The sequence below is a fragment of the Equus przewalskii genome, chromosome 17 (assembly GCF_037783145.1).
Source record: "Equus przewalskii isolate Varuska chromosome 17, EquPr2, whole genome shotgun sequence".
Lineage (NCBI taxonomy): Eukaryota > Metazoa > Chordata > Mammalia > Perissodactyla > Equidae > Equus > Equus przewalskii.
In genome coordinates this window covers 16,405,899-16,427,598 of record NC_091847.1, presented here as the reverse complement: position 1 = coordinate 16,427,598, position 21,700 = coordinate 16,405,899, and the positions used below count along the sequence as shown (strand labels likewise).

Genomic DNA, 21,700 nt, shown 5'->3' with positions numbered 1-21,700 from the left:
GATGGTCGGGTTGCATGGTCGGGAGAAGAAGCTAGGCTGAGGAGGAGAGAGGGTTCTAGCGGTGCTGGGGCCTCGGCAAGGGAGAGGGGGCGATAGCCCCCGAACCCCGCCAAGTTGTCAGGCGTCTCTAGCAACCCGTGGGAGTGGCGCCGCCGACAGGTGAGCGGCGCGCTGGGCAGCCTGTGGCCCCGGTGCGCCGGGGCTGGGTTGTGGGGCTGGGAGGGGGGCGCGCCGAGTCCGGGGTTCATCTGCTCGGGAGCCGAGGGAGTTAGGTCTAGACAGGAGCTCGTAGATCCAAGCAGAGCAGCCAGCCTGGAGCGATGAGAAGTGCAAAAACGTCTCGCTGCTTCTTTCCAGTACGGGACCGGATCGCTACCGAGCTCTGCAGAGCTGGTACCCCGACCGGGGACCCTAGCCAAACGGTTAGCCTGAAAGCCGGGAAGAAAGGGCTTAGGTGTCGCGGCCCAGGGTGCGCGCGCGTACACACACACACACACACACACACACACGCACACGCATACGCATACACGCCCTTTCTCACCCGGCTGCCTCGGGAACCGTCCCGGAGAAAGGCCGGGGACTTGGGGCGCAGCTGCTGTTAGCTACGGGTCCTTCCTCCTGGGTGGTCGCGTAGGGAGCCTCGGAGCCACAGCACAGGAATGCTGACTTCAAAAATGAAATAAATTATACTAAAAAGGCGTCTGCGAATGCAATTGCGAATGGTGCCAAAATAGTAATTAAGTAATTAGTAACCAATTAACAATTAGGCAAATCCTTTGGCGTAGACTGAAGCCGACGCACGTCTGTGGAGCTGCTTCGCTCTGGGGTGGTAGACCCCTCCTGTCAACTTCCGTGGGTAAAGGCCAGGTGTGGTGTTGAACCGGCTCTTTGTTTCTGGAGCTTGGGTCCAGGGGTCTCGGGCAGAATTCCACTTTATCCCGCAGGACCCTCGGTGCCCGCGCCGCCCCCTGTCGGCTTCAGCCACATCCGCCTTACTCGGCGACCCAGGAGTGCGGATCCCCAGCACCCCAGAGGTCGGGATCGGCGGCTGGCAGAGGAGGGTCGTGATTTCCGGGGTGGTCTCTGCCGAGGCTGGATCTGAACCCGACTGCGTCTGTCCCGCAGGCTTTGCGCTGCAAATCCAGTGTTACCAGTGTGAAGAATTCCAGCTGAACAACGACTGCTCCTCCCCTGAGTTCATCGTGAATTGCACGGTGAACGTTCAAGACATGTGTCAGAAAGAAGTGATGGAGCAAAGTGCAGGTAAGAGCCCGGCAACCCTCCCTCCCCCTCCACCCTGGGCCAGGGGTGGGAGTGAGGGGCCATTAAATTATAGGAAAAGAGACTGCCTTTGATTTAATGCACACACACTGGTTATCACAGATTTACTTTTACAATGCTGGAAACATGAAGAGTTCCAAGTTACTTTAATCTCATTAGAGTTAATTACCAGGGCTTCTCCCCAAGGGACTCCGGAGGGGAAGTGCATTTAAATTAGTGGCTCTCCTCTTTTTAGTTACTCCCCTCACCTCCCTCTGCTAAATGCTGGTCAGGAAGCTGGAAAATATATGGATCACCAGCTCTGCCTGGGCAACTAGACAGTAGCCTGTGAGCAATGTCAGCCTGAAATATGAAGCTAGTTGAAGTTCCCAGAGGTCAGAGCTTGAAAAATGTGTTTTGTCATAGAGCCACACCATATTTCTTTGAAGAACACTACAGGATCTTTATTTAATTTTAGAACTAATGCATCAAATTCCCGGCACAAATTGCCAAGATCTTTCAAAAGACTGTAGTTCCCAGCCCCACAAGCTTAGCCGCTGGCTGGCTGATGAGATGGCTTGGGCATTATGCAAGGGAAGAAGGCAGTCTTATAAGAGTAAACCTCATTCACTCACTCCAGCTCACCAGGGTCTCCTCACTGAGGTGGAAGTCCCCAGTCCTTCCCAATAGTTTTATCCGACATCAAATTCACCTCAAAATACAACTGGAACTTTGGGGCAATGGGCAGAACTGTAGCTTCCATTCCAAGGCCAGACCCATAAACTGAGACTGTCATTTTAAGCATATTGAAAAGATGGGAAATGGCGTCATGTGGTGATGATGTTGAATGAACAACAGCCCTGCTTCTCTTTAGTTTGCGCTGCCCACAGTGTCCAGTGAGGGGATCAGAACTGTTATGTGATCCCTTTAACCCACTGGCAAGTTAATACAAGGGCTGTAGTTTTAAAGCCAGCACCTCTGAAAGTAGTTTCTTCTCCGAGAAGGGCCTGGAGATGCGTTGTTGCTAACCACATGGTTCTTTGGGGAGCAGAGAGCTCATAGTCATTGCGCTCTGATGTGTGCGATGTGTGTGCGGTTTTAAAGGCTGTTCTTTTAGGTCCTTATCGACCTAGGTGTGGATTCTTTCCACCAAAATCGCTCTTCTGGGAAGTCTGAGACATCATTGCTCTCAAGAATAACCTGTCCCAAGAAAAGCAGCCTGCATTGTTTTGTCATATGGGATTCGGGCTGTTAAAAAAGCAAAGCAAAACTTAGCGACGATTCTTTAGCCTGTATTGATAGGGATGATTTTGGCAAGTTGTTTCTCTTCTACTTGTGTTGTGTTCCTGAGCAAAAATTGACTGCCCTTTTACCAAAGAGATTGCTGTGATTTCAGTCAGAATCTCTCTGAACACTTGATTGTTTCTTTCAAGTATTTGCAGCTTTCTTCTAGGCAGTAGTTTAGAGCCAGAAAAAAATGGGGATGCACTGTGGACACATTAGGAACTTGTTCAGAATCCTCTAGGCCACTGCTTACCTTGGTATTATGTCTTATAACCTGGGATGTGGTTAGGACAACAAGAGAAAAAGATATGGGCCAAATTACAGGCAGAAGAGGTGTCCTTTTTCTGAGAGACACTTCTTCCTCTTTAAAAGTGTATCTAAGATGAATACCACGTGCTCTGTTTTCAAAGTACTGATTTCCATCTTGCTTCGTTCCTCCCCCAAACCACGCTGTAAAAAAGACGGAGCAGGCAATGTAACACCTCTTATCCTCGTGAACCTTTAGCACAGACAGTCTGTAAGTGCCTGGAGTGAAGTTGCTATTAGCTCCGTCAAGGTGGTCACCTTGTCTCCAAACCAGGTTCCTCTGGCCATATGTCAGAGGTCAGAGGGTGGACATACACAGAAGTAATAAGGCAATCTCAATTGTGAAGTCTGAGAAACAGAAACAGTTGATGGACTCAAAGGGAAAACCAGTTATGAGGGAAAGGATTCGAGTTCTGTGCATGTGGAAAAAAGGCGTTCTGTGCCTGAATCCAATAGAAATCAGACAAATGCATGTTTCTGCATCAAAAGAGGGACGTTCGGGGGGCGGGGGGGGGGGGGCGCTGATGCTTCCAAGGCACTTCCGTTTTCATTGCCATGCAATTGTTAAAGACCAAGCAATTTAAGTGACTTTAACCCTCCTCTTGTTGGCAGGGATGGAGAGCCAACCTAACACTCTGATTGTTAAGTGGCCACAATTTAGTACAATCCTCACAGGAGTAACAGCTGGCTCGTTGCACGCCCTGTGCATGAGGCTCTTTCCTCCCAGCTTTTACGTGGAGTATCTCATGAAATCTAGTACTCCTCTTTTGAGGCTCTTGTTTCCCCCAGGCCACAACCCACCAGCATTTAATTCTACTGTGGGGTCCACTTCTCCACTCTGGAGAAAGAAAGTCATGCCTGTTAAATGATACTATTAGGAATCAAAGTCAGATTGTTTTTTCATTTGATCAATAACATACATACATTGTTCTGAGAATCTTAATGTGTTAGAGCTGAAAGGGCCCCGTGACTCCTAGTTAAGGGTGTGCATTGGAATCTTCCTGGGAATTTTGTTCAAATCCATATGCCTGCCCCCATCTCTCCTTGAAGAAGCCAATTCCCTGAGTCTGTGGTATACTTGGCCTTGGGTCTTTTATAAGCTCCCCGAGTGACTCTGGGGTTCTCTAAATCGAGAACTGCTGATCTAGACCAACCTTTTTTGTGTTATTGAGGAGGAAAACTGGACCAGAAAAGTTAGATGTCTGGTCCAAGTCCGCCAGCCAACTGTCACTAAGGGGCACCTGCTTCCTGGGCCAGCACGTTATATAGTAAAACATGCTGCCAGGTTTGCCTGAAAAGATAATCCAGGCAAAATGCTAAAGACTTAGACAATTTTCCCAGCTGCCAAATTCACCTAACAAGCTTAGTGAACTGGTCGAGTGGACAGGCCACAAAGTGGATGTTGAAAGAATACGAGAACCAACCAGGAGGATTTTTAAAGTTTGAGTGTTATGTGCACTGGCATTTTTCACAGGTACAGAAAAACCAGGGTTTTAAATGAACTAAGAAATTTTAATGAACCAAGTAAGTTTGACATTAAGCAGTAATGAAAGGCATTCTCCTTCCCAAAAATACCAGGGCTGCCATCTGCCCAGGCCCTCAGTTAGTTCTTTCTGGATTGAGTCTGCAAACTTAGCTGTTAGGAATTTTGAGGCAGGTACATTTAATTTTCAGTTGGGAAGTCCATTTGAAATTAACCTTTCCCTTACCCCAGAGTGGCGTTCCTATCAGATGCTGAGGTTCTTTCCCTCTAATCCTTCCTTCCCTCGGTCATTTCTGGAGTAATAAGGCATGGCTGTGGGGAAGGGAAGGTTTGGTCTCACTTCTTTCATTTTCCTTACTAATTGATATTTAAATGTTTGCATAACGAATGACTTATTCTCAAAGCTCTGCTCTTAATGAGTTAGCGCCTACTTACCAGCACTCTTTACAATGACGTTTTTTTTGCTCTTGCTTATCACTGCACTCCACAAAATATTTCACATATTGATTTCCATTTCAGAATAGAAGCGCCCCCCCGAGTATGAATTTTTAAACCAGAGTATAAAGAATGTGAATTAACATTTGTTTGACAGTGCAATCTTGTAATTAGAGTTTTTCCTCTTGACTAGATACAGTGAAAGGGGTATAATTTAATTTTTATAGACTAGCCAATTTCTGCCCTTAGTAAAATATAGCTCTGTCAGTGAGCAAAATGTTACAGGTTCTCCTAAACCTTATTTAAAAGTTAAATGCAGTATATTGAGAGAAAGTTCATGGTCTGAATCAGTAACCTAATCGATCTCTTCACCCATCCTTTGCAACATGCATTAATCTATTTGTCTGTTCTGCAATACAAGAATTACTGATTTATATGCCATGTTGCATCTACATTATGGCTGTATAAGTAATGGCTATTTTCCTTTTGGATTAGTTAGTTGCTCATTAAGTTGGGCAAGGATGGCTCCATCATGCCTTGGATAGGTTAATTTTATGCCTTATTTTCTCATGAGTTAAATAAGGAATAGCAAGTGAGGACCTGATGTCTTTAAAATAATGAGTCATCCACTCTTAGTAGACAAAAATGGAAAGCTAACCATGGGCTGTTTTTGTTGTTATTGTTTGTTTTTTGTTTGTTTGGTTGGTTTTTTTGAGGAAGATTAGCCCTGAGCTAACATCCATGCCCATCTTCCTCTACTTTATATGTGGGACGCCTGCCACAGCATGGCTTGCCAAGTGGTGCCACGTCCACACCCGGGATCCAAACCTGCAAACCCCGGGCTGCCGAAGTGGAACATGCTCACTTAACAGCTGTGCCACCATGGCCTATGTTTTCTTAAGTCTGTGCTCTACCTAATTTCACCAAGATTTAAAATAATAGGCTCTAGTTTGCCCTTGGGGAGGGCTTGGCAGGAAGAAGGGCCAATTCTGCTAATCAATATTATATCACAGTCCCTTTATACCTTTATTCTTTTATTGAAGGTGTGTGCATGTGCACATGCCCATGCATAGCATATCTATGTATGTGTGTATATTTTTACATTTTTGCCTGCATATATTTGTGTATGCACATATATAATTCTTGTAAGAAAAAACGAAAATATTAAGTCCTCCTTAATATCAAGTTCTCCTAAAATATTAAGTCCTTTGCAAATGTTCAGATCGTAAATTACTTAATCTGTGTTATACTGTAGGCATGAACATTTCTTATCCAGAACAGCTTTGTTAGGGGTACCAGTGATATCTGTCAATCTCCCAGTGTCCCCAGTCTGCCCCATATCTTTCCTTCTCTTGCCAGTCCTCTTCTGTCGTCTCCCTTTTAGACATCCCAACTGCAGTCCTTACTTTCTTACCCTCAAATCCATTTCAAATCAATCAGACAGGCTGTGGACTATGCTCTAAGCATAAACCAAAACACAAAATTCAAAAAGTTGCCATATTTTAACTTTGCCTAGGAGACTTCAACAGGTTCAAAAACTTTAAAATAAAAAAGATTCAGATGTCAAGAAAGATAGCCTCATATATTAACACCAACCCTGCTACAAAGGTTTCCATGTCAACTTCAATAACGTTATCAATTACACAAGAAAAGAGTCTACGCCGTGAATGTCAATACCACTGCCTCCGTTCCAGTGGGACACTAAAAGAAGACCCCTCTCTTCCCGGGCAGGACATTTTGCCCATCGGTTTGTTCACTTAGTTCTGGAGAAGCATCCATCTCTTTCATGTGACAGGCATAGCTGGCTTCTGAGGAGGTATTTGGAGGGTGAATATCAAATGACTTTAGTCCCTTGGACTCTCCAGTAAGTGAAGCATTTGTTTATGTTAACTTTCCAGCTGAACAAGCAGTCAGCGCTGACCTCCCATCTCCATAGATGAAACGTTGGAAGATTGATCCGGCTCTCCCATAACACTAATTCCTCCCACTACGATTTCATGAAAGCTCCCGTCATTGATGGTTTTCCTAATGAGTTTAAACAGAGAGGCTTCAAAGCTGGGGTTTTTTTCCCCAAGTGAAAAATGAAACAAAGTATGAAAACAAAACACACTGTTTTCTTTGAACTTTGAAAAGAAAATCTGCTTCCCTTATATAGTCCTGAAAGAAAAGAAAAAGATCTGAATCTACAGTCTGCTTCCTCTCTCCCTCCTTCTCTCCCTCCCTCTCTTTTTTTTTTCTCTTTCATAAATCTGGAATGATTGACTGACTTAGGTTCTAATGCCTAAACCTGGCAGAGGTTTGTTGGCACACTAGGCTGAAGTATTCAACACTCGAACCCCTGTTTTTAGTTGTCGAATGGAAGGGGTATCCAGCTCCACTCAGGGAGAGAACACCCATGTTCCAGGCTTCCCATGTTTGGTAACTTTGAAGACGTCACTTAACGTCCCGGGGGCTTAGCTTCTTTCCCTGTAAAATGTGGAAACGGGCCACCTGTTTTCTTGTGAGATACAGCAAGACAACGAGAAATGCTCTCAGGATAACCATCTTAAGGAATCAGCCCTAAAAATGGGAGTCTGCTGGAACACTCCCCAGGAGTTGCTTCCTCCACTCTCAGTACCTGCCTCTGCAGGCTGGCCCAGAGATCTCAGCCTGAGTTACTTTGCTCATCACTTCCTCATTTCTCAGACTGAAGGAGTCCTTGAATTTAATCTTTAATTCCTCATAATAGGATCCTCATAATTAGCCTAGAAGGTTCACCGTGAAGTAATATCCTCACTTGACAGTTGGTGAATCTGAGATGCAGAGAGGTTCAGCAATTTGCTCAAGACCACACAGCCAATGGATGAAATTCAAGTCCTTTCTCTTCCCCAGGATTTTTTTCAATCATTATAATGCTATTTGTTTTTTCCTGTATATTTAGTAATTTTATTGAGACATAATTTACATACCATAAATTCACACTTTTAAAGTGTACAATCAGTGGTTTTTAGTATATTCACAGAGTTGTGAATATAATCTAATTCCAATTTTATATCTAATTCCAGAACATTTTCATCACTCCAAAAAGAAACCCCATACCCACTAGCAGTGACTAATCTGGGAGCCACTAATCTACTTTCTGTCTGGACATTTCATACAAATGGAATCATACAATATGTGGCCTTTTGTACCTGGCTTCTTTTGCTTCAGATAATGTTTTCAAGGTTCATCCATTTCACTTCCCATTTTGAGATGCATCTTTCCTCTTGCCCGTACAGGGATCTGAAGGGAAAGCTCAGGTTTGACAGATCCCTAAATTTTGAACGGGAGTGGGATGAAACAAGGCATGGCTGTGAACCTTAGCACTCCGCTAGCCAATTAGCCAAGTTTCTGAGTTGAACTAAAAACTTGTGGCAAGAGCAAGTCATTCCAGTAAGCTGAAAGGAATTCATGTTCGTCAGTCATCTGCCCTGTGCTGAGCACTGGGCTTTCCATCCATTGCCATGTATTAAAGAGTTGATCTGCTTTTCCATGAGATCTTGAGTTAGTTTGTTAACCACAAGAATCCTCAGGCACCTGGATGGGCTATTCCCAAAGCCTGAAGCTCTTAGTGATCCCAGCTGCCATCCCAACGTCTGGCCTCACCCACAGGCCACAGCCCTTAGGAATCATGCACCTCTTAGGCTAGAAGAGATGTTAATTTGTAATTTTACAAATGAGAAGCCTGAGTGCCAAAAGGAGTTTTCTTTCCTGAGGGTTTAAGGATCAGTCCATTTCTCTTTCTTCCCCAGAGAAAGACTGGAAGGTAGAGCAGGTTGAGAGGGATTCTGGGGAGAGATTTTGGTGAAGGAGATCGGATTCTTGCATGATTTGGTCATCTACAATGAGTACTCAGGGAAAATAAGTCAGTCTAGGCTTTTTCTCCCAAACCAAATCATTAATTATACCTCTTATGTAGGCACAACTATTTACTCCTTTAAAAGTGGGAAATCTGAGCCGGCCCCACGGCCGAGTGGTTAAGTTGGTGTGCTCCACTTCGGGGGCCCAGGGTTTCAATGGTTCGGGTCCTGGGGACGGACATGGCACCGCTCATCAGGCCATGCTGGGGCAGCGTCCCGCATAACACAACCAGAGGCCCTCACAACTAGAATATACAAGTGTGTACTGGGGGGCTTTGGGAGAAGAAGAAGAAGAAGAAAAATAAAAGATTGGCAATATGTGTTAGCTCAGGGCCAATCTTTAAAAAAAAAAAGTGGGAAATGTTTTTTCTTCTCTGTTACTTCTAAGCTGGATTCTTCTTTGCCTTGTGGTAGAAGTGACAGTATTTGGGGAGGGAGAGACTTGCTGGTAGAAGACAGTGTGTTTCCCCCTCACTGGGCACTCCACAAAAGGCCACGTCCATAGCTTAGGAGCTTCAATCAAATCTGTGGTGGATCAGCCTGCGAATAAACAGAAGAATTACGATATGTGCCATTAATTCTTTCTGTCCGTGGTAAACTTTAGGCTGTGGCTATGTTGTCATTCAGCAACTGTTTTCACAGGCCAGAGCTGTAGGGCATGCTCTCTTCTTAATAAATTGCTTCCAATCTTCCGATTGCCTCCAACAGTACAAAGCAAAGCAGGAGATGAACTGAATTAAGTGCTTTAGATAAGATGAAACCATACAGAGTTTGTAATAAATTGCTTTTTTAAAAGAATGCCTTTAAATAGAATAAAGCAATGATGGTTCAAGACACTGATTTCCAGCTTTATGACTTTGCAAACCATGGAGGGATCCGGATGCAAAAGTGATGAAGTGTTGTATTATTTTAAGGAAGTTGTGATACTTGGTCCAGTGCATTTCATTTCTCGCTGGACATGGACAATAGCTTTTTATGTTTTTCTATTTCTTGGACTTGTTCTCGAGAGCGGAGGAATGACTGGAGACAGTGCCAGAGGCGGAAGGCGCCATGCGCGCGGTGCGTGGCCCTAGCCCCTGCGTGCGGTGCTCGGCATGAATATGAATGTGCAGAGCAGTTTACCTTGCCCTCCTCTGAGGCTTCTTCAAAGAGCATCAGTGGAAGCAAGCGTATTAAGTGGCGCTGGGAGGTGGGTTTTATGCACTGTTTTATTGCTGATGCAAAATCTAGCAAACCACTTGGGTCTCCAGTAACTTCAGAGAATCTGCTCAGAAATAACAAGAAGCTAGGCAGGTTGACTAGTTTTCCACCCAAACTGGGAGTGCAAAAGAATCCAGACTTCAAAGCAAGCGTGAGATTCTTTCGAGAATTTCCATGGCTTCAGAGGGAAAGGCAGCCAGTGGGTGGAGACACACCTGGAGAGTGAGGAGTTAGGTAACTTTCTTTGAACGGTCCAGCAACTTTCTACCCCGCCTGTCACAGGCTGTTGGAAGGGAAAGAAGAATAAAGCAAGTCAGCAGCAGACAGTTTACCTAAGAGTGGGTTAAGATCGAGAGAGTAAACCGAGCCCTGTAAAACCTGGGTCTCTGTGTAAAAGCCAACCAGGGGCCCTGCTTACCTGCACCTGTTGAAAAGTGTTTCTGGAATTGACCTTCTTGGTGTACGTGAGGGCAGGAGGATGACAGAAGGATGTTCTGACAATTTTATCTTTGTTCAGTGTTTTCCACCCAGCAGTTTGCCTGGCGCCAGATCCGTTCAGTGTTTCTAGAATGTCCTTTCCTTATCAAATTGAACTAGAGCTTCATTCACTGCAGTCCATTCTTGGTTTACATTTCTGCATACCGGCTCCTGAAAGGACACGGTTGCCCCTCTCTCCTTCTCCCTCCGTTCCTCCCTCTGTCTCTCTTTCACATACGTGCACACACGCAGATTCACTCACTCACTCACTGGTATGCAGATACCCAATAAATATTTGCTCAGTGAGTATACTTGAAGAAATCAAGTTTCAAGTTAAAACAAATAGATTTATTGGCATTAAAAAATATTATACCAGAAGCGAGAGAGCTTAAATCTCTTAGCATAAGAAGAAAAGTAGAACAAAGATAAATTTAATATACCTTTTACTTTTTAAGTTAAATGAGAAATAGCCAACTAATGCCTGTTGATAACAGTTGCCATTTAAGAAACACCTCTGAAGTGTGATCTTCCCCACTTATTTTACTTCATCAGCTTGCTTTCAAGGGTGATCTGGCTGTGCTTTGAATAGGAAGGTTTTCTGGAAACACACAAACGCACACTCCTCTACAACACCTGGCTAACTTAGTAATCAAGCCTGCTAGGGGACCGGTCACCACCCAGCCAGTCCTGACAGCTGCAGGTTTAAGTATTTGGAACTCTGCTACACTGAGGACATCTACCTTGGGCATGAACTCCCATAGGAAGAAAGCAAATCCACCCAGATAGACTCCCCCTCCAAACCTCTGCCTGCTACACCCCCCCGGCCAGGCCTCTCCCACACAGAGGATGCAAGTTTAAAATACAAATGGGTATGTTCCACAAGACACAGGAAATCCAGACTTTCACTTGGGAGATGTACTTCTAAACTATTTAGTTTGGGCAAATTAAACCACAGAGGGAAGCAGGAAAAAAAAAAAAAGACTATTTTTGCTCTCCTGCTGTCTTTCACTTACACTGTTTCACTGGGCTCTAAGAATCCAACTAATTGCTTGTATTCTTTCCTCGTTTATTCAATATCATTAATATCATTGCAATAAACCCTGGGTGCTATTCTCACGTTGAAGCCCAAAGGAGCTTTGTCTGCAATAGCTCCTAGGCATCAAGAAGCCTTTTGGTCTCTCCGCCTCATTAGTCTGTGGGGCATGCTTCGAAAGAGAATTCACCAGCTATTGCTGCTGCCAGATTCCTTTATGTTCTTGCCTCCACCCTAGACCTCACTTTCTGTAACACTTAGGAAAGTAAGTAGAAAAATGGAGAGAACCTGGGTCCTTGCTGACATCACTGAGCTCTGGGAACAACCCCAGGAGAACCTGCTTCTGGACTATCTTAATAGGTAAATAATAAACGCCTTTATGGCTTAAGTTCCTGTTACTTACAACCAAAAGCATTCTTAAGTGTGTTGGCATTTTGTCCTCAGGCTTGTTGCCTCTTGGTCACAAAGTGGCTGCTACATTCAAGTTAAAGGGAAGAAATAGCATCAGGGAGCTTTTATCTTCAGCTTTTCCTTTTATAAGAAAACAAAAGCTCTCCCAAAGTCCTCCCAAGAGAGTTCTGCTTATTTTTCATTGGTCAGAACACTGTCTCATGGCCACTACTTGCTGTAAGGAAGAAGGCAGAGGGTGGTTATTGGGTGGCCAATTGTCAGTGTCTGCCAAATCACCTTTTGAGAAATCCATGCGCAAAATTAGAAAAATTCAAGCACAGTGCTCCCAGAGGCCCCTGGAAAAAGAGTAAGGATGATTCCCTCTCCTGAACATCAACCACTGTTTTGCCTAAAATGAACACTGAAATGCATCATCAGAGGACCTTCACCATGAAACACTGTCACATTTTAGAAAGAGAAAGAAACACATATGATAGCAAGTAATTTCCTGAAGTTTAGTTCAAGACGTATATGACATTCCAGAATTTTGGTTCACCGAATGCTGAGATAAAAGAGTATAACTGAATTCTGAACTTCGGTGTGAGGATATTTTCTACAGAAGAGAATGCCATGTTCATGGCAACAAACACAAGGGCGCTTTGGGTTAAAGTCCTAGATGTTCTTGGCGTGTCCCATCTGGAGCTATTATGCTACCAAATACTCTATTTTTCCTACATTTGGGTGAATTCGTATGCAAGAAACTGATCGTGAATCTTTCGGCCCCCCAGTGTTAACTTTACCATCGCAGAACAAGAATCAGAAGGACTTCAAGGTTAAAGATGCAAGAGCACAGTTTCATAAGTCATTGAAGGACACTCTTTCTTTTTTCTTTATTTTTTATGAAGGACACTCTTAATACTGAGATAATAAGTCATAAATATCTGTTCCTTCAATGCCCCATGGCAAACTGGGGAACAAAGACACCAGGTGAGGAAAAGCAAGTGACTGTGCAGAAACCTTCCTGGCTCAGAAAGTTATAAATGAGCAGAGAAGTCCAAATCTAATGTGAAACTAAAGCAAAACTAACAATTGGCATCATCCATTATGGGTTGGTTGTTTGCTTGCTATAATTAAGTTGGCATCAGTGGTTAACAGCCTTGAAAATTAAACTCAACAAAAAAAACTTTTGAAAAGGGTAATCAAAGGCTTCTGAATAATGAAGTTAACACATCCCTATTATGAGGAAAAAGAATGTTCTTACGGTATTTTGTTTCATGTCTGTTTTGTTGTTGTGGCTGTTATTTTAGCAGACATGTTTACTTTTACTCTTAGGGGTCATTGCAGCTTCTCAGCATTTCTCTCAATTTTCAGTTCTACCAGTTAGGCCAAGAGGGACTGATGGCTCAACATCAGTATGGATATAGAGTGCAGAACTGGGCATTTAAAAATAGGTTGTTAGTTGGGGCCTGTGGGTGCCATAGTGCTTAAGTTTGCACATTCTATTTTGGCAGCCTGGGGTTTGCAGGTTCAGATCCCGGGTGCAGACCTATGCACCACTCATCAAGCCATGCTGGGCAGCATGCCACATACAAAACAGAGGAAGATTGGCACAGTTGTTAGCTCAGGGCTAATCTTCCTCTAGCAAGAAAAAAAAAAAAGGAAGATTGGCAATAGATGTTAGCTCAGGGCGAATCTTTCTCACACACACACACAAAAAGAAAATTCACATCCATGGCAAAGGAGAGGTACTTAAGAGCCAGGACACGAAACTGCCCAGAAAAGAACTACCTGCCAGGTTTTCTCCTCTCTCTGTGCCTGATAAACAGTGCCCGTCACGGCAGCTGCGAGTCACAAGTATAGATAAGTTTCTTCTTCTTGAGTTTGTTCACATTAGAATGCAGAGACTGTCAAAATTCCTCCCAAGGTATTCTTTAAGAGAAAAGAAAAAAAGCAAACTTGAGAACAGATCGAACATCTTTTTTCTCACAGTTTCTTTCAAAGCTCAGTGAAAATGCATATAGTTCATTCCAATTACCCATTTCTGAGCATTTTTCTTTGAGGAGCTCTTCCTAGTCCTGCATGGAATATTTATTGCGATGTAATCATAACTCTGGTGCAATAAGTGTTGGTTATTTTTCAGGTAGAGGAAGATTAGTCTCACTCCCAGACGGGCATTCACACAAGTAGCGGTTTACCCTAGAAGTTCGACTTTAAAACTAAATTGCATAACATGGGGTGAAAAGTAATGGACTATTAGAGACTCTGTTCAGAAATTTCTATCTTTGTCCTGGCAAAGAGAGCAGAGGTAAAGGAAACGATTGGAAAAGATAAATGCATGATGGTCCATAAAGAGGAGAGAACTCATGCTTTATGCCTCTATTTTAATTGACCACTGGGACAGAGACTAACGTGAGAAAACTAGGAAAATAACTTATGCTGAAAGCATGTTCAGCCAGTAGGCCATAACGGAAGTGGATGGCCTAGGGTTGCATGTACATCTGTATGTGTGGTGGAGGGGGCACAGTGCTCCAGATGCTCTTTCTGCTGCAGTACAGCTCAACTCACCCAGCAAGACAATGTTAGATGGTTATTGTTTATGATTCTCAGTGTCCTATTTAGAGTAGAAGATTAGTTGGAAAATGCTTGCCAACCCCACAGAGAATCACCACTATAGAGTTAAGTTCTAGGACACGGTACAAACTGGGACAGATGGAACCTAGTGGGGTCTAGAGAGTGTCCAATAGTTATCAGCCTTTTTTCTTACCCAGGTTCTGAGAAAGTTGAGAAAAACACAGAACAAGGCAGATAACGTCAAAAATATCACTGTTGTTACTAAGAAAGACTAAGTTGGAGGAAATAGCTTTGGGGTGAGGGTCGAATGGGCTTCCCAATTAGCATCTCCAAGTACCTGGTTTACCCAGGCCAGAGAGGGGAAGGTTCTCACCCTGAGGAGCAAGGCAGAACACCTGTTTGGCATGAGCCACTCACTCCCAAGAAGGAAAAGAAAGAGGATGAGCAACAAACAGGTGCCCTGTTTATTCTTCCCAAATTTACCAATCAGATATGTCACTCCACCTCGCTCGAGGAAGAGGGCAGAGAGGGAGAGAGAGGCGGGAGTTACACTAATTGAGGCCCCTTCCTTTGGAAAGAAACATTGAGACTGGGGGGAAACATCCCCCACGTAATCTTCCCTCAAGCCCATCACACTGAAAAACGGTCATTTCAGGAGCCCCCATAGTCTTGGAGGCATGAGTGAAATAGTTAAGTAGCATGGATGTTTGGGGCTATGTCTGTCACAAACACAGACCTACGCCTTCATGATATTGGTCAACAACGTGAGCAGTGGCCAGGCGTGTTTCATTGAAGCATTGTTTGGGTAGAACATAGAAAAGTGATAGAGACTTGTCCCTCAGCCCTACCAACATCTTTTATTAAAACTTTTTATTTTGAAGCAATTTGAGACATACAGAAAAGTTGCAAAAGTAGTATAGAGTTTCCAAATACCCTTCACCCAGTTTCAAGAATGTTAATAACTTGATAACCACAGTATAATTATCAAAGCTAGGAAATTAACATTGGTGCAGTACTATTAACTAAACCATGGTTCGTATTTGAATTTCACCAGATTTTCCTTTATCTGTTCCAAGATCCTAGCCAGGATCCCACATTGCATTTCATTGTCATGTCTTATTCTCCTCTAATCTCTGACGTTTCCTCATTCTCTCCTTGTCTTTCATGATCTTGACACTTTTGAAGAGGACCAGTCAGCGTTTTGTACACTGTCCCTCAATTTGGGTTGGTCTGATGTTTCTTCATCATGATTAGGTTGAGGTTACGAGAATACTCAGAAGAAATGTCTTCACTTAGTGCATCATATCAAGGGGGGTGTGATGTTAATACATCTTATTACTGGTGATGTTAACTTTGATCACTTAATTAGGATGGTGTCTGCTGGGTCTCTCCACTGTAAAGTGACTATTTTTCCCTTTGTAATTAATAAATAACTTGAAGGAGATACTTTGAAACTATACAGATATCTTGTTTCTCCTAAACTTTGATCAGCAATTTCAGCATCTGCCGGTGGATCTCTCTCTCATCAATTATTACTGTACTATTCTAAGGTCAATTTCTATTTCCCTCATTCCTTCTGCATTTATTATTGGAATTCTTCTGTAAGGAATAGCTGTCCCTTCTCCTCTAAATATTTATTTATTCAATTACATATCCATATAAGTATGAACTCATGGATATTCACTTTATTCTGTGGGTTCTTATTTAGTACTACTCTTATTCATTTTGTTGCTCAAATTGCTTCAGCTGTCCACTGCTGGGTTGCTTCCCATGTCCTTCAGCATGCTTCATCCTTTCTGGAACACTTCCTTGTTTTTGCACTACAAGATAAGATACTCCTGGCACATCTTGAATTTTCCCTCCCCCAGGCTTATCACTTCTCTGTAATAGCTGTGTCTTTTAAATTTAAAAAAAACAAAGCTCAATGTCAAGGAAGCTGACATTTCTTAGGCACATACTGTGGGTTGGCACAGTCATAGGTGCTTTACACCCATTGTCATCTTTTTTTTTTAATTGCAGTAACATTGGATTATAGCATTATATAGCTTTCGGATGTACATCAAAATATATTTCGAATTCTGTGTAGATTACATCATGTTCACCACCCAAAAACTAATTATAGTCCATCTTCTCACATGTGAACCTAATCACCCCTTTTGCCCTTCCCCCTTCCCCTATGGTGACAACCAATCCACTCTCCAATGCTATGTGTTTGTTTATCATCTTGATCATCACCATTTTCCCCGATATGTATAGTTTTCTCCCTTTCAAAAGAATAAACTGAGGCTTACAGAAGTTTAGTGCATTATCTCAGCAAGAATTCTAGTCTCGGTCTGTTGGGCTCCAGGGTTCATGTTCTTTCCACCAGGTAAAGAATTCTTTCAGAAACAAAGTGAAATGTGGACATTATCCTCTTCAGCTTCCTCCACCCCGTTTCATAGATGAGGAAACTGAGGGCAATAAATGAGAGGATCAAGACTTCTTCAAGACCCAGAACTTGAAGGAAGAAATCATTGGAAGCCCCTGATCTTCTGGAACTCAGCCCAGTATTTCTTTACATTCTAACACTGTTAGTAATTCTTCCCAGGGGATTTTCATTGGCAAAATGACTAACAATTTCAGTTCTTATTAAAACTTTCTTTGCTTACCTTATGATCAAATACCATTTCCTATTGGGTTTGCCAGTAACTATGAATGGGATTTTTGAGCCTAAGTGATCATTTTGACAGGTCAAGAAATAATGCATCGAAGAAAGAACTGGACGACCTCTCCTCATGCTACCGAATACCTTGTTAGTAAGTCACATTGCCACTTTAACTCCCTAATTATCTCTTTGGCAATATAAATTCATTTGAAAATGATGTTTTCTTAAAGAAAATCATTAATGTTTTTCTTCTGAAGTATTATGTTTTTAAGAAGACTTGGAAAACCGTAAACTTTTTGAAAGTGCAGCTAGCAAACTATAATTAAGCTCAGAAGGAGAGCAGTTTACCACATCAATATTTATATTGTACCTTAAGAGGCTCCCTTGCTTCTGGAAAGCAGAAAATAAGAGAGAATACTCTGGATCTTCCATGGTTAATAATAAGGACATTACAGAAAACAAGACCTGCTGAAACTAAAGAGCCTTCTTACACAGATGAGGTGGCTTCCGGTTACACTGAAGACACCGCAGAAAGGACCCAGAAACTTGCGACAGGGAGGTCAGCGAGAGCCGACTCTCCTAGCGATGGCTGCGTGGATAGAGAACCTCAGAGAGGGGATCTGCTCTGATTTTATTGCAGGGTTTTGGCTTTAAATATAACGGAACCATAAGACACCTAAATGCAAGTTTTACTCAACAGACCTGTATCCTGCCCGTGCTGGCAACAGCATCCAGGCAGTGGCTCCAACTCCGCCTTTCTTTTCTCACTTTCCCTTCAAGCTGTGGCTACGTCTCCAGTTAGAATGTAGCCACTGCTCCCCACTCCTGTGCATTCCAAGCCAACTGCAGGGTTTGTATATCCTATGAAAAGCATACTTTCGGTAGAGACAGTTCAATTAAAAATATTTTAAAATAGGGATATAAGAGTCTACGAATACTGTAAAACTAGCAAAAGTCTTTGGTAGAGTAGCTTTGCCACCCCTGGAATCCAGAGAGATCCTTTTTGATATTCTTCAAAAGGAAACGTTCCAGGGGCTGGTCCCATGGCCGAGTAGTTAAGTTCGCACTCTCCGCTGCAGGTGGCCCAGTGTTTCATTGGTTTGAATCCTGGGCGCAGACATGGCACCACTCATCAAACCACGCTGAGGCAGCGTCCCCCATGCCACAACTAGAAGGACCCACAACAAAGAATATACAACTATGTACTGGGGCGCTTTGGGGAGAAAAAGGAAAAAAAATAAAAAATCTTTAGAAAAAAAAAGGAAACATTCCAAACTGTTGGTAGCTTGCTTCTCTCATGTAACTGGAGAGAAAAGATGGGGTAGAGTTCATACTGCAAAGGTGACTGGATTTTGGTAGAAGAGAGGCTCCTTGGCCAAATCTGGCCCAACGCCTGTGTTATTGTGTCTGAATTGTGAACTGTGAACTGAATTGTGTCCCCTCAAAATTTATTTGTTGAAGCCCTAACCCCCAAGGTGATAGTATTTGGAGGTGGGGCCTTCGAGAGGTAATCAGGCTTAGATGAGGTCATGAGGGTGGGACCTTGGTCCCACAGGATTGGTCTCTTTATAAGAAAGGAAGAGACACCAGGGCTCTCTCCCTCTCTGTGCACACAGATAGGAAGGGCCTGTGTGTAAGGACACAGTGAGAAGATGACTGTCTACAAGCTAGGAAAAGGGTTCTCACCAGAAACCTAATTTGCCTGCACCTTGATCTTAGATTTCTAGCCTCCAGAACTGTGAGAAAATAAATTATTGTTGTTCCAGCCATACAGTCTGGGATATTTTGTTATGGCGGCCCAAGTGGTCTAATACAGCTTGTTTCTGTAAACGAAATTTTATAGGAACACAGCTAAACCCATATGCTCACATATTGTCTATGGCAGCTTCCATGATAGACGATCAGAATTGAGTAGTTGCGACTGAGACTGTTCGGCCTGTAAAAGCCAAAATATTTACTATGTTGCTCATCACAGAAAAAAGTGTGCCAGCCTCTGGAATAGAAACTTACTACAGACAGTATAGGTTTTAAACAGGAAAAGCCACCCCAGAGGGATATTAAAGGACCAAAGGGAGGAAACTGCCTTAGTAGGCAGTGGCCAAACCAGCACTTGCCTGATCACCTTCAGGAGTGTCTGGGATTTCTGACACGGTCACCTCCCACGTGAACTAAGTGGTTGACAGTGAAAATGCCTGTCCTCAACAGTCGAAGTCCTTGGAGGCTAGACACATTGGGGGAGCCTGTCCTCTACAGAAGCTGATAGATCAGTCGTGACAGTGGGTAGAAAGGGAACAAATGTGGTCAAGGAAGAGCGTGGAAAGCAGTGAAGAAGAAACTGGCTCATCTCTCCCTCTCCATGGCTGTGGACCATCAGGCATGTCGGGGGCTTCGCTGCTGCAGAGCAGAGAGGGAGCGGTGGTAATGCAGGATGAAATCTTTGCAGGTAGCGAAAAGGCTCCTCCCTGGATAAACTACAATGTGCATTTAGGGTCTGCGTGTGCTCTCTCTCTCCCCAAAGTGGCAATTTGGAAGTTTAGGCCACCTGTGTCGGAATCCTCTGGGTTGGTTCCGGGAAGCTGTGTGTTTAAGGGCAGCCTGGGTAACTCTTCTGCACACTGATGTCTGAGAACCACTACTTGAGCAGTTCCCACCTGCTGGAGGTCTAGCACCGTTCCTGCCTGGGGGGAGTGGGCACCCCTTATGACCAGCCCCTCAGTGGAGTGCACAGTTAAGAACCTAGATGAAGGAGGGTTTTGGCCAAAGGGATAGCACCATGCTAGCAATTCAGTACATTAAAGAGTTTTTGTACCTGTGTGCTGCCAGCCAGGTCAGTCTTGAGGCTTCTGGGCCAGAACACCAGCCTTGGAACCATCTTCTGACTCTCAGTAACGTGGAATTCCAAAGCCGAGACCACTGTTGGGCTGGACTGACGTCAAGCAGACTTGTTCCAGGTGCTTTTTATTCTGCCCGCTCAATCTGTGGTGACCCAGCTGTGTTAGGAGCAGGGAAAAAGAGCTGGACTCAAACAAAGGAAAACACCATCTTTCTTCTTCCCCTCGTATAATCAATAATTCAGCCCTGTAAAGCAAGCCCGACACCTGATGGAGTGCTTGCTGCAAAGAAGACGACAGGGACCATCCAGCATTCACATCAACTGCTAACACTTCTTTCTTTCTTTCTCTCTCCCTCCTTCTGCCCTATCTCCTGGTGCACCTTTGGTCCTCCTCCATCTGAAGGCAAAACGAACATGTCTGCTAAAATGTGGCCCAAATATAGTCCAAGAGGAACCGGGATAGAGTGTGACCAGCTGTGTGGGGAAAAGAGGAGCCAGTGATTTGAAATGTCAGAGCAAATCAATCAGTTACTGAACTCGCTGTCCCCTCTGAGTGGTGCACCATGGCGCACAAATTCAATAAGTAACTGTGAATTAAGGGCATGATCAGAAAATGCCCCATGAACAGATGATAGTGATAATGGCGGCGTCAGCAGCAAATGCTTACATAGCACCTACTCTGTGTCAGGCACTTTCCAGAGTGTGCTACACATAGTTCACTTAACTTGGAAGCATCATTTAGTGTCTGTAAAACAGAGAGGACACACAATGGTACAGAAACTTTTTTATACCATCTATTTGGGTGCATTTCAATCCAAATATATACTTAATTCCAGTGTGTGGGGTACAAGCGATCTAATTCCTTTTTCCTTATTTCCATGTTTTATGTTTTCAGCAGAACTCTTGGAAGCATAGTTTCCTTCAAAGTCTAATTTCATGGGTCCCAGGGAACAGGCACAATTGTTCCAGTGGAACGCACGCCCCTGGAAGTAACCTCAGTATTTTGTTTACTTTTTCCTTCATTCCTCGGCATGCCCATCATTCACATCCTAAATAAGCCAGCTTAATACGAATGACTACCTGAGGGAGAGCAATTTGTGGTATTTTTAAAGTGAGCATAGCCACCCATCTAAGTCCGAGATCCCCCAGGATGCCATCACCTCTCTAAAGACTTAAAGAGGATTAAAGTTTTAAACGCTGGGTGTCTTGATTAATTTGGTGATGCCGAGTGGTGTGTTCCACACAAGCACACTTGTGGTCTGCAGATTAGAGGCATGAGGAATGACTTGGCTTGGCAGGACACAACCCCGGGGCCCCTGCGCAGTGGAGCGGCTGGGAGCTGGCCCAAGCTGGGAGTAGCCCAGCCGTGTTTGAGAGACAACCTGCTGAGCCTGCTCGCTCTGGGTCTGAGTCCTCAACACCAAGTCATAGCCTCTTACAGCCCTGCCTGTATGAGCCAAGGCCTGGAGATTTGTTTCAGCTTTATATAACCTCTGTTACCCAGGTGCCACCAGCCTAGCCATAAACTTTTGGTTGCAATTAGTCAGAAAAGCACACAATATCCTGGCACCTCCAGTCCCCCTTCAAATGAACCTTCTTCCTTCTGTCTTCTTTCTCCCCTCAGTCACTCATTCATTCATGATTCATTCAATAAATATTTATTGAGCCCTTATGTTGTGCCGCGCACTGCTCCAATTGCCGGAGCTACATTCTGTGAATAAAAATACAATAGGAAAGGATGTAGCATATTAGAAATGATTAAGAGAAATATCATGGGGGCAAGGGACATCCCTCAGCTGTTTAGGGAAGTCTCCAAAAGGTGCCTGGCTCCTGCTCTTGGACACTGCCTTCTCCTGCAGTGGGCAGCTGTGAAGAGCTCCAGGGTAGCCAGAGAGGGGCAGGGAAA

General features: G+C 43.9%; 1 protein-coding gene and 1 long non-coding RNA gene across 3 annotated transcripts in view; one reads left to right on the top strand and one right to left on the bottom strand.

Annotated features, from left to right (window-relative positions):
- LYPD1 (LY6/PLAUR domain containing 1) overlaps positions 1-21,700 on the top strand; it is a 39,137-nt gene that overhangs the window by 1,275 nt on the left and 16,162 nt on the right. For both annotated transcript variants that reach the window (XM_008539200.2, XM_070581209.1), the window contains one exon: positions 1,126-1,263. In XM_008539200.2, coding sequence (XP_008537422.1) covers positions 1,126-1,263 — 138 coding nt within the window. The remainder of the gene's footprint in view (positions 1-1,125; positions 1,264-21,700) is intronic.
- LOC139076772 (uncharacterized) lies at positions 10,650-19,951 on the bottom strand. The gene is made up of 2 exons (XR_011528704.1): positions 19,771-19,951; positions 10,650-13,675 (listed from the first exon to the last, which is right to left on the bottom strand). It is a non-coding gene; the product is annotated as an uncharacterized lncRNA (long non-coding RNA).